This window comes from Dicentrarchus labrax, unplaced genomic scaffold, assembly GCF_905237075.1.
Source record: "Dicentrarchus labrax unplaced genomic scaffold, dlabrax2021, whole genome shotgun sequence".
NCBI lineage: Eukaryota > Metazoa > Chordata > Actinopteri > Moronidae > Dicentrarchus > Dicentrarchus labrax.
The window spans coordinates 16,604,496-16,618,355 of record NW_026136713.1 but is presented as its reverse complement, the minus strand read 5'-3'; the positions used below and the strand labels follow the sequence as shown (position 1 = coordinate 16,618,355).

General features: G+C 42.1%; 1 protein-coding gene across 1 annotated transcript in view; it reads right to left on the bottom strand.

The window, feature by feature from the left end:
- Positions 1-13,860, bottom strand: part of tenm1 (teneurin transmembrane protein 1) — a 165,170-nt gene that overhangs the window by 19,153 nt on the left and 132,157 nt on the right. Inside the window, exons 23-25 of the mRNA XM_051419664.1 lie at positions 4,741-4,895; positions 1,506-1,589; positions 782-976 (exon numbers count right to left, since the gene is read on the bottom strand). Coding sequence (XP_051275624.1) covers positions 782-976; positions 1,506-1,589; positions 4,741-4,895 — 434 coding nt within the window. The remainder of the gene's footprint in view (positions 1-781; positions 977-1,505; positions 1,590-4,740; positions 4,896-13,860) is intronic.

Here is a 13,860-nt window from a genome sequence, read left to right as displayed (position 1 = left end):
CAACGTGGTGCTGCTGACCACAAAGGGACTATTGATTGAGTCCAGCAGGCAATATATTTGTGGTGCCCAAATGCTTTTGGCCTGTTATAGCATGCTGCTAGCTAATGGACAAAAAAAAAATGTTTTTCCTGAAATGAAAACATGCTTTTAGGTTATTTTTTTGGATGCATCAGAGTTTTGTAAAGTCACATGTGAGAGGCAGATTCTGAACACTTCAGTCCTGCAAAGCATCTGTGACCACAGCAAACAACCTGACAGTGGAACTTATTGTGCAACAAGCATGAGTGTGAATTAGTGTCATAAGGCCAGATGGATTGTTGGTGTCAATTGCAACTGTTCCTGTCAGTTTCGCAAGAAATGCAGACACCCTCTTGCCAGGGCCCCTTGCTCTGTTAGCATTCACAGAGTGACGCCGGTGCAGATGGAGAGTGGAGGGTGTAGTGAAATATAGTAGGGTGTAATGAATCAGTGGCCACGGGAAAATAGCCAATTACATTTGACATTAGTAACTAGTGGTATCGAGCAATATATCGAGCATAAGTAAATCTTCTGTAACTTCACGAATTATTATCACAAATTGATATAAAAAATGGATAACTCTTCAGTGTGAGGAAAGTTGTGGCTTTATGTAAGAACTTTCTTTAAAAAAGGTTCTAAAACTGGGAACCTGATGGCAGCTCAGTTTTAAATACATTAATTCATTGGTGGCTGCCCTACAATCAGAGCATCTCGGGCTAAAAATAGGCTGAAAATAACTCTGTATTTGTAGTGACAGAGTTACCTGTTGGATGCGGTTGATGCGCCTCTCATCTGTCTCGGCGATGAACAGTGTGCCCAGGTGGGACAGGGCGATGGCTTTGGCAGCCTCAAGGGTAGCTCGCACTGCGGCCCACCTCACCAGGTGGTGGTCAATACCTGGAACCTGGCAGTGGATAGGGCGACCAGCCACAATACGCACCTGAAGATTTTCTGATACCTGATGTGGGAAAAAAAACACCATCATGTATAAAAGAGACAGAAAATAAATAATTACAACTGCTGTAATTATTTTGGACTAGTCAATGGAATCAGCCACCAACAATATATCTTTGTTGATCCAGTGCATCAGACATCATCAAACCTAAGCCTAAATCATCTAATGACTCATTACGTTTTTATAAGATACACACTCAAACAGGCAATTCATTAAATTTGGTAGTGTTTGGTAATAAGCAAAACCTGAGTGACATTTTCTTAAAAACAACTTCTGCAGACTCTTGATAGCATGATATATTTTTAACAAGGTTCTCTTTTCTTTTCTTTTATGTTAGCAGCCTCACTCACTCTAAATGCACCTTAAGTGACAGCACTGCAATTTGTGAGAAATATTTCATTACTCTTTCTTCCTCTGCTACGTATAGTGCCAGTATCTCTCAACAAAAAGCACAAGCTTGAATAGGAAACAGGTTTAGAATTCATTCCCTGGTAAACGTGTGTTTTGTGTGTGTTTAGGGCTGTTTCTCTACCTGTAGGACAATGTTGTTGTCCAGGATGTAGAGGGAGTTGTCCAGCGGGTTGATAGCCAGGTCTGTTGGCCACTCCAGACGCACCTGTGGAATGACACACACGTGTACACAAACACAGACTATATATAACCGTATTTCTATCAAAAATTAAAACAAAAGAACAAGCAAGCCATTGGGGGGTATCACCCACAGGAGACAGTTACAGGTGATACAAATAATATCTCCTTAATAACATAGCATTAGGCCTTCTGACCCTCCCTGCTCATGCAAAGGTCAGCGGCGGGCAGGGAGCCTTCCCTGTGTTTATTCAAGACTCACACCAGCACGCCTCGGCACTGTTCCAAATGTCAGCCAATAACCATGATTGCCGCCTGCTCAAATAGCTCACCATGCCCGCTGACAGTGTGGGGGTCAAAAACAGACAAAACCTGCACTAGCGCACAGCCACCCACATCACTGTCTATCTCACACAAACAAACAGTCAAACTGTGAGCTATAGAGACAAGGTGGTGCGTCTGAGGGATCATCGAGGTGATTGATGACTCTGGCGATGGATTGGTAAATAAATGGATCATGTTAAATTGCCACTGACATGTCCAATTATAGGCTCTGTCAAATGAGAGAGAAGGGGGCTCACTGTGAAATTCCATTTTAAGAGGTAGAGAGATTCATCAAGCAGGACTCATTCTGTCCTTAGCCAAAGAGGACAAGCATCAAATCTCTCCTGCTCATAATATCGAACTTTGCAGTGATGGCAGGCGATCACTTTTGCAAGTTAAGCTGAGCTGCACAGAGAGCTACGCTTGCTTCAGTCAAACTGAAACTGAAATAATAATAAATAATACAAATTAAAAAAATATTATTTCAAGCATAATATATAAGTTGTGTCTTTCGGTGGGAAAAGAGTGTGGGAAGGAGAGACGGACCTTTTCAAAAATTAAGATTTCTCATTAATATAAATTATGGCTGGTGGATCAGACACACACTGAATTGAACACCCACTCACAACATGAATTCACCGTCCATTATATGTGTGTCAGTATCTGAGGAGTTGTTACCAAAGTAAGTGCCCGCTTGCTGCTTCCTGTCTGGTGCTGGAGCGAGAGGCAACCCCTGTCAGCTCTCACTGGCTGTAGCTCATTGCATGCGTCGTCTCCGACACAACCAGATATTTAGCCTGATAAATCAAACACTGCATGTAGATAGGGCCTTTGTCGTTTTACGTGAGTTGCCGTAGTTTCTCCTACACATTTCACAGCTAGTTCTCATTCCCAGGTCATCATATACAATCCTAGTGTTCACTACTCTGCAACTTCAATCTGCAACTTCACCATTAGATACCACTAAATCCTACACACTGGACCTTTAACAGCACAATGACACATCCCAAATGTTGAATGTAGTAAAGGGATAAACTGCTAAAATTGCTAACAGTTGAAAGCCAACACTACTGTATGAGGGCTTGTTGAAAAAGGGGGGGAAAAAAGGTATTGTATCAATGTTTGTAGGATATACAGTGCTCCAGTCAGTAGCTACAGAAGTTGAAGCCTAGATGCTGTTTCCACAAAGATGTACCAAAAAACTTTCATCCTCTTTTGAAAAATGGAAAAATATTCGCAATAGCTACACTGTAGTTTATATTTCCTTATACAAAAAGTGAGAATTCAGATCGACTTCAATCTAAAAACTAAAGCCAACACTTTGCTGATCATGTAGCATAAATGACTGCAGTGATGTTTGTCTCAATGTAGCTACAGAGGTTTCCATCAATACTGGTGCCACATTGAGGTCACAGCAGTTTTTAAGAACAAACACAGATGGAGGATAAATGCAACTGGATGCGATCAGATGTGCTGCAGAGGCCGATAACTAACAAACAGAGGTCTGTGAGGTAGCATGGGCCCCTTTAAAGACATATAAGAGCACCTCTGGGAATTCACCTAGGCTGAACACGCATATTCACACACACATACACAGGCGCTTGCCTTTCTATGTGTGGGCAGAGATCCCTCTATAGAGCCAGCAGTTCATCTATAATTCATCTTCTGCTCTAATAGGCCTGATATAAGTCAGCAGTGTGATCTGAAGGCTGACTGATCAAATCTGTGCGGTAGCTGTCTTTGGTCTCCACCACACTGTCTCTCTCTCTCTCTCTCTCTCTCTCTCTCTCTCTCTCCACACACACACACACACACACACAGAAATCATCATCATAATCATTTTCCTTCATCTGTTAGTATGGCAGTCTAAATATCAATCCAAGAATGCACTGGCTAGGTGAATTCAAGCAGCAAAATTACAGGTGTCCAGCAGAGCAGCCTGTCTGTTCTGTGTGGTCAGTCAGGTGGTCAAGAGGGTAAATTTCATCCTGTCTGACTGTACCGACCCTGTTCCTCAGGAGCTTCAACCCTCCGGCACCCGCTTTAGATTTCCCTCAGTCAAGACAAACAGATACAAACACTCCTATATCTCCAAAGCCTCTCCTCAATGCAAGGAAAAGGAGGAGGCTTTCCTGCCACGAGTATGTAGGCCTACTTGTAGAGTGATACTTATGCTGATTTCTGATTATGTTGTTGCCGTTGGACGTTTTTGTTGATGTATCTCAATTGTATTGCTATGCTGGTCATACTTTGTTTGGGCTTTGTTGTTTGTTTGATGTTTATGCTGATTTCTGATTGTTGTTTGCCGCTGGATGATTCTGTTTATTTACCGTATTTTGACTGTAATGTTTTGCTGGTGATACTTTTCGTAGAGCGATGACAGGATAGTCATCATTGTATTGTTCTTATTGCTGTTTTGATGATTATGCTTGTTCATTGGTGCAGCACTGCTCAGCCTGAGTCTGTGTTATTCTGACTAATGTGATTTCATGTTTGTTTTGGGTTTTATTTTTGTTTTTTATGTTGCAAAACCATAAATGTGTGCTTTGGGGACAAATAAAGTTGAACTTGAAACACACACACATACACCTTTAAGAAGACAGATAGTGTTTCTATGGAAGAGGCAAGAGGCCAGGCAATTTAGATTGACAAAGCAATCACTGACTGTAACAAACAACAAACAAATACTTATTTCTGACCTGTCGCCTTTTTGTTGTAATTACTCTTAATTAGTTGACACAAAACACATGCCGGAGTCTTATATTACTGCAGATTTTCTAAACAACACTCAAATGGTGAGGATGAAGCCTATGCTTTCTACAAGTTATTTAACCTCGACTGCATTATTAGCTTACCTGGCTAATGTCCATGCGTGCATCACAGCTTAGTGGCTGCGTCGACATCAGTCCGTTTGAGCCAATCACAGTGGAGAGCAAACCCTTCTCATTAATCTTCTGAATGGTGGTGCCATCAACGAAGTAGACAACACCTCTTTTATCCACCGCAATACCTGGGCGGGTGAGAGAGAGAGGCAGAATGAGCTTTTGGAGATGACAGAGAGAGCGAGTGGGGGTGAGAGAACAAAAAGGAGAAAGGAGAAAAACGTGAAAGAGAGTATGCGAGAGAGAGGAAAGAGAGAAGAGATGGAGAGGTCTGAGTAAGGGAGGGAAGTAAAGTGGAGAGAGGAGAGGGCTTCGGAGAGGCATCCAACTCAGTTAGACATTCAGCTCAGCAAGCGGCTGTCTTATCAAAGGCACTGCACCACAGAAATGTAATTATATTTCCATTCCAGAGCCCACTAAAGGGATTAGAACAATGCAACTGGAGGAAGAAGTTATTTGTCACATTAGATGTGAGCAGGGTGCCTCAGTGAACTTTTGACATTTGGTGCTTGCAAACGTGTGTTATTAATGTGTATCCACGAATCACACACACACACACACACACACACACACACACACACACACACACACACACACACACACACACGTGAATATCTGCATGGGTGCATTTGCTAGCCTAGTGTTTGCACAGCACATGTGAACACATGCATTGTGAATGTGTTTTGCTTTGAACAGCATATATTTGAACTCTCCTTGCAGTGGAGCTCTGCAGGAGATGGTGGGTAGAGAGAGAGGTAAGTCCAGGTATTAAAGGTCAGGGCAGACTATGAATCATCTGTTATGGATGAGGAGCGACCTTCATCCCCTTCTCATCTCCATACAGCGAATGGCCCTTTGACTCAGCTCCTCAGCAATAATATTCCACAACTCAACCCTCACCTCTCATACCGTATGCCGCCAATTCTCCTTGATTGCTTTCACTTAGCATCAGCGACAATAAGCCATATTTCAGTATTCCTACCTGCCATCTCCAATGCGTGTGGCTCACTGTTGTGCCATTTAAAAATGCATTTTGTTTATGGTTTATCATTAAGCCATGTCAAGTTTATGTATATATCCCTTTATCTTATTCATGCCTCAAAGGATTTCATGGAGACAAAGCCTACTTATATCAAACTAAGCCACAATCAATCACAAAACTATGCCGCAATACAATATGCAATAAAGGAAATCTTAGAAAACAACCCACATGGTGAAAAGATATAAGTATCAATAGGTGAGTATTCTTACTTTCAATACATTATTTGTTTAGTCTTAAAAGCTGCATTGATTTTTTTGTGGAAAAAGATAAAAACACAAAACTGACATATTTTCCCAATAGAAAGTCATTATTAAGTATATTTTAAAAAAACAGTTAACCATTGACGCATGCTAATGTTGCAGACATAGAGCAACATTACGAGTCAGGTTTCTGGTCACCCAGTGAATGTAAGTAAAATTTTACTTTCTTTTAGCTCCGTTTTTGGTCTCTCCTCATGGTGGGCAGTAAGCATACAAGAAACCATGAAAGACCCGACCTAGAGCTACCCTTTGGTTTGTCTGTTCTGCGCTACTGCAGAAACATGGTAGTTCAACATGGCAGCCTATAAAAATAATGGGCTTATTGAGCCATTTAGCTGCCTTCCCAGCACTCAACATCCTCTCAAAAAGATTCAAAGAGTGATCTGACCATGCAAAAGTTCCATTATAATAAAAATGGACAAAGGAGCGACACCATCAGTATGCAGCACAGCTCCAACTACTCCTCCCTCATTCAGTCATCTTATTCCATTTTCCCTTGATTTTTATTCTGGATCTGTCAGTCTTTCTCCCTTCAAACTCTGTCATACTGGATTATGTGGGGATGTGCCTGTGCTCACTTTCTGAGCCCAGGATAGAAATCACCACTGCCCTTTTCCCCAGGCAGCACTAAGGTCTCATCCTCCTTGACAATAGCTTTCTTTACGCGTGATTTCATTCAGAAGGTGCACATTCGCACACCTACAAACATGCTAACAGCGCATCGCCACCACAACTAGATTTGCAAATGTCCTCAAACCGAGCAACCCTGGGCCGACCCTGTAGGTCATAAATCGTGCAAGTGGAGAGGAGGTGGAGAGGAGGTGGAGAGGGGAGATGGGCAGGGGGAGGGCCAGGGTCAGTGTGTTTCCTCCAGAGGCCAGAAGGTGAACTGCAGAGCTCTCCCTCCTGGCCCCTTCATCATCCCTCTGACACAGACAGATTACACCACCCACACAGCCTCACCCCCCCTCACCCAACACCTTTCCTCTCCTCTTCCAGCTTTTCCTCGCCCTCCATCCTCCCTAACTTGATCTTCTTCTGCTCGCTTTTTGCTCCCCCTTCCCTCCCCTTGTTCTTTTTTGTCGTCCTTTGCTTTGTTTGTGCTGTTGCGCTCCCTCTATCTTGCCCCGTGTGTTATAAGTGCTAATCAAATTAGCACCTTTGACCCTTCAGTAATGTCTGAGCTCTGTTTTTCTTTGTTCAGCCTATTTTTTAGTTCTTCCTTTTGTTCCTCTTGGCCTTGCCATTTCTCCTCCTGTCGCCTGCCATTATACAAGAGGGACATCTCAACTCACAGCGCAGTCTGAGCGTCCTTATGTCTGAAACTGTGCACTTTCCCCCATCCTTGGATCATTCCTACTTCCCTTTCACTTTCGTACCCATTCCTCCTCCTAGCACCCTAAACCTGTCCCTGATCTTAGAGCTCATAAATCCTGCACAAGGACATGACGAGGCAGCCAGGACTCTCTCTCAATACTGATTTCTGTTCTCTCCCCCTCTGTCCCTGGATATTACTCTTTCTTCTCATGCTATTGACTTCCATCCTAAATTCCCTTTATTCTTTCTTGCCTTTGTTTGTGCTTTTCTGACACCCTCAGTATGCATGCTCAGGATCTGCATGTCTTATGTTCGCACAAGCAGCTTCTAAATAGCTGCCAATCTATCATCAACAATAAATACAGGACACGGCTGACTTATTCATCTTCACACAAGCACAACAATGAAGAACGATTGCTATTATTACTTGGCATTGGCGAAAGGATTTACGCCAGTTTATGTGTTGTTTAAGAGTATTTCACCATGTTTATTGAAAAGGCTGCAGATTAGTCCACATTCTCCTTGTCAGGGACTGGATTTCCTACTGTTGTGGGTAAAGCTGTATGCTGCGTTAAGGGAATTTACAGCCCCTCCGTATAGCCGATGGATACTCACAAGACATCAAAAGATTTACCGTTTCTCCCTGGGTGGACCTGGCACTCTGATACTCATGTTTAGAAGCTGGCAGACACACCAGTGGATAAATAATTGAGATAAATCTCTACTCCAGAGGGAGACGGACATTTGGCTAAAGTTGGGACTAGATTTTATCATCAAAGAAAAGTGTATTAGACTGAGTTGCATTGACCTTGGAAAAAAGAGGGAAAGGAGAGGAGAGGAGAGGAGAGGAGAGGACAGGAGTGAAGGAGTGGATGATAAAGTGATGCTTTTCACATTCAGCTCAGATTTAGGAAAAAATGCAGCCAAAAAGAAAAAGACAGGCAGCGCCAAAAGAGGTGTGAAAGAGGAGAGAGGTGGTGATGAGACAAAGGGACATGATGAGGAATTGCTTCAATTAACCATTACAGGCCAATCACTCTCAATCAAAGAATCTCTTTGTTCTCTGTCCTTGTCAAAAGAATATCAGTTATAAAGCCCCCCCGTGGCATTGCAATACAATCCAATCTGATTAATGCCTTGGAGAGGGGTCTCAGAGAGCATCAGCGTTGATTACAGCTATTTGAAGAGAAGGAGCCAACAGGGATTTTCTGAGCAGAGAGGGAGGAAAAGGTGAGGATATTTGTAAGTTGAAAAATGAGATGAGGTGAGAAAGACTAATTATAACAAAAGTTGTGGATTATGTATCTTATTTAGCAGTAACAGTAGAAAGCCGTGTTGGCATACAGTAACATCAGGATGTGGTGTGTGTTTGTACGTGTATGTATGTGTGCTGCATACTGACTGCTAACACCTAAGCCCTCAAGAGTGCAGGAAGTCAGCCTTCTGGTGTTGTTCAAGTTTCCCTTCTACGGTACTTTCACCCTTCAAATGTTGACAGCAAAGCTGCCAAAAGAGTTGCCTCTATGGATGAAAGCAAGAGGAATTGTAAAATTGTATAGAAAACCAACACATCATTGTCTGTCAGCCGGTGAAACAACCACCTAAGTGCAAAATAAGGATATCTACTGCAAAGGAAAGCTTTTTAGAGAATCTTTTTATGGAGGACAAAGCATGAGCATAATATGAGCATGTATGGAAGTTGGAAATTTATACCTGAAAACTTTTATACACCCACACAACCACTGCATGTGTGCACGTAGGGGTGAATTGTGCACACACACACACACACACACACACACACACACACACACACACACACACACACACACACACACCTACACACACACATTCTGCCAGCAGCCTGAGGACTAAGTCATTCAATCCACCCTCCCATATCCCCAGGCTCAGTGGGTGTTAATGATATGGACTGACATATTATTATAGCATCTAAATGATGCTAGCTGTAGCTGATTATGGCCCATGGCGCTTTTGTACAAAGTAGCTTTGTGTGACTGACAAGTGAATGTAGACAGATGGACAGTTTCACCTGCACAACTGGGCCCAGTGAGGGACTCCGGCCAAAAATAAAAGCAACAAAATTAGCTGGGGAAAGCCTGGAGGGTCCACTAACTGGTACAGTCCAACTGTAAGAGAAGCTGAAGAACACACTGTTTCAAAGAGTCTTTAGCTGGCTGTGTGGTTTACTGTTCCCTTTCATCATTCTCTTTGAGAATGCACAGCGCTGTTTGTATGTGAAGGTGAGAATATATTTGAATGCGTGCGCATGTCAACATGTGCAAGCTCATGTGTGGGTGTGTGTGCAGGCATGCATGCGGTGAAGTAGCTAGGCGAAAAAATAAGACATGGCAGTTAATCACATTGTGCGCATATGCAAATATAGAGCGGATAAATCAGAGTTTCTGCAGATGAGAAATTCACACTCCCACACACACACACACACACACACACACACACACCTAGACAAACACACGCACACAACTTTTGTGAAGACACTGAGGTTGGCCATGTGCACTAAAGGGGGGAAATAAACCTGTTCACTCAGTCTCTGCACTGTGAAATAGCACATTGCACCATATTGATGTTGTGTATGCATGAGTTTAAGTGTAGAGCTGCGCATGTTTACGTGAGTGTGATTTCACACCTGTATTAAAAACAGTCACAAGTATGAACCGATTATGCTGCCATCAAACACTGCTCTGTATCTATGACATGCACATCTATGAACTGCGGTACTGTAGTACAAGTGCTGTTTTCAATGGCTCTTATTTTCCCCAATCAAAGGCTTATCATCAATCAATACAAGATAGCCCCATAAACGAGGACGGGCGTGTATTTCTGGTAGATCTTTGGTAAGCAGAAATAATTCATGCTTCTTGTAATTAATTATTCATTAAAGCCCCACAGAACAGACAGTGGCTTAGTAATTAAGTCTGAATCAGACACTGTGGCTCATCTAATTATCAACCACTATAAGTTTGTTAACATATTAACCCGCATTAATTAATTATTGATAGCTGCCTTTGTTTTAGCTGTTAGTTCCCGACTACACATGTATGGCAAGGCGAGACATTGCGAGCATGCAGAGAACTGGGGGACATTTTGCAATAGTTGCATGCTAATTTTTGCGAATAAACTTTTTTTTTTTTTTGTGAAAATATGCGACTTGGCAGTAATTGCCTTGTTTGATAGCAAAAAAGAGATCCAAAGCAATCACAGAGGCAGCAGACAAACTCAATTATAAAAGCAATTGAAATGCTTTGGACTAGAAAGCTCCATGAAAGGCTGAGGGGTTTGGATCAGTGCGGAGCGTCTGCAGATTATGTCGCACTGTTTAGAACATCAAACAAGCACAAGGAGGTCTATCAATAGAGGCTCTTTTACCAAACATACCATCACAAAAACGAGCCAGTGAGGCTCTGCAATGGTAGAAAAGAGAAAATGAGATCAGATGGAAGGAAACAAATGTTTTCATGACTGAAAAGTGGAAATGAGGCACTACACTACTATAGATAGCAAATCTGTATGCGCAGCTTCCGCCCAAACAAAGTTTCCCACATACAAAAGACATCACAGTAACAGAGCCAGAGGCAGCTCCAGTACAGTCTTTATCACAGCTAGTTGGGTTTGCAGCCATTTTAGATTTTCCTTCCACATTTTCTAAAAGAACTATGTGAGTACGTCTTGGGAGGGAGGTCTGGCCACTGGTCTCTTGAAGAACTGCAGGTGATAATGGTACCCAGGTGCAAACATTTACTGGCTCTGTTGTCCCATCCCTATAACAGCAGCTGACCCCCCCTCTGCCCCCTCTCTCACACAGACAGGTTCAATTGGACTGCCAAGCTGAACTGTGCCTGCCACCATCACTCTACTTATTCATCTTTCTGTCAGTGTGTTTAAAGAATCAAGGTGAAACAACCTGCATGGGCAGGAGTTCACTATCTCTCCCCTCATCAGAGCCCCCTCCACCCCCCCAGTCAAGACAAACGCTTCCATCTGTATGTGCTCGTGTGTGTTGGGCATTCACCTCGAGTAAATGCAATTTATTCCTCCACAGTGGCAAAGCTCCACTCCTCCTGTCAGCCTGCCAGGCTCCCAGTGGAGGTTGACAGGCCAGCTGCCAGCAATGGCCATCTCGACCAGTTAAAGGGACATACGTGTCACATTTCCCATGATCATGCTGACGTTGTCAACCTGACATACCTTTAACAAGACACCCATAACTAACTCTATGTCCCTTCACTGGGAGAAGCCGACTGGGTCCAGGGACCCAGAGGTTGTCAATCAAAATCAAGCATACACAAGCACACTGACTCACACAAACGTTGCACCTTTGATGCACAGGCTCAGCCTTTGGCCTTAAGCCTGCATCTCTTATTGACTCAGGGCTTCATTACACACACAGTGAGCTTCAGTAATCTCTCTGAAGCTACCCTACAGACTCTGACTACAAACAAGGTAGCTGTCAGTCTGTATAGTGTTCTACCTAATACATTACTTGAGTAGCAGGTGTTTTACAGGTAGGGCCTCATTTTAAGTCAGCATAAATTTGCCTCTACTAAGCCCATTTACTCTATTTTCTTTGGTCGTTAGCGAATCTTGGCAGTAGGCTGACTATTTCCTCTCAGAATATCTATGAGTCCTCTTCTGACCCATGGTGATTAGGGTGCAGACTAATTACTTTCTGAGATGGATCTGTTACTGGTGAATAAAAAGGTTCCAGCTACATGACATTGCATGACATTGACTTCAATGCAATGATCCATCTAGCATCCAGCCAAAGTTCATCTCATGTTTTAATGTATCTAGAAACATTATAAAAGTTTTTGGGTTCAAACTGAATTTGCCAGTGTAAACATAGTCTGGCCACCTATGTATTTGTCTGCCATTTTGACGAAATCTTAACCATATACAACAGGTAGAACAGGTCCTCCAAATTGCTTAGTACAGTCATGATCAAAATATCTGAAAAGTTTCAAAGTACCTATTACTGTCACATTTCAACCAATTCCAAGTGCCACCATCACGCCAATTTTATCAATGTTAGACAGTAAAATTAGCTACCATTTTGACTTTTGATTTTTTTTTTTGGAGTTTGACAGCTGAGTCTTCATTCTGTTTGGAATGCCTTACCATATTTGAAACCATCTTTATTTGAAAAACGACATTTGTACAAATGCTCTTATGTCTACATTTCCTGACAAGCAACCCCCTGTGTGACCTTGTTATAGTGCAGAAAAACCTTTTTCTAGAGATTGCACACCACAAGCCTACAGAATCTGTCGACAATGTAGAGAGCAACAATATTTGTATTACCCTTATTTTACACTCAATTTTGCACCCAAAGTTCAGCTAAACTGAACTTTAACTGCAAATATAGGAAAGTTATGATGGCAACAACTTTTACTATAGGAGAGGATGGAGGAAGCTAATTGTGTGCATCTCTGAATCAAAGAGTTTTGTAACTCTATACTTCCATACTAATGATACTGGTGAAAAGACCTCAGGCATGGCAGAAAATATCAGAATGGACAGAGTTACCAGACTGGAAAATTAATGATGTGATTGTTTTCATTGCGATGTAGTCTGTAGCATCCTAGTTAGGTGCATTGTAGGATTAAGTGCTGCTCTTCGTACCACTCACTCCCAATTATGTTATTTACATATGAGGACTTGTTGGGCCTGTCATCCTATCATGTTGATAGTGTTGCCAGAGCAGAAAATGCTTACCGTAAAACTTCTAATAATAGCCAGTCAGAATGAATTAATGTTATACTTTGTTGTTGATTGTTTTCGTAAAATATAGTGAACGATTGAATTGTGGAGAATCTATAACTGATCTAATGATGTGCAGCATGTACATACTGACAGAAGTTTGAACATTTATATTTGTGTAGGAGATAGAGACGACTTAAAACTCGCTCAAGCGCGCGACCCAGTGGGTTTTAAGAGGTTTTATACATCAAGATAATATCTATAAAATCCAGACCGGGCCTCTATTAGAGACCTGCGTTTATTTGTCAAAAGGTGTAGCCACACCAGGCTTTTAAATGAGACATGCGTCTATTAGGGACCCTGCTTTTATTGGAAGTTTTACGGTATATAGATAATTTTGGAAGCCAATGACAAGCAACTTATTTAGTCTTTTGAGTATGTGAGCCTGTTGCCTTGATTAACTATTTTCATACTCGAGAATGTCAGACCATTTAAAAACCTTGTGGTATTTGTGGACTTCTGTCAGACTAGTCAAACTAGAACAGTGGTAGGCAACCTGCAGCTCTGGATCTGCATGAGGCTCTTATATGAGACCCTCTATGTGGACATGAAAAAGTTATATTTTTTAACATTTTCATTCATCAATTCATTCATTTCATTTCATTGTTGTGGGCCTAAAGTGATTCTTACATTCTCCATTTGTAAATATTGTTAAGCCATTCCACAACAAATAATTTTAAA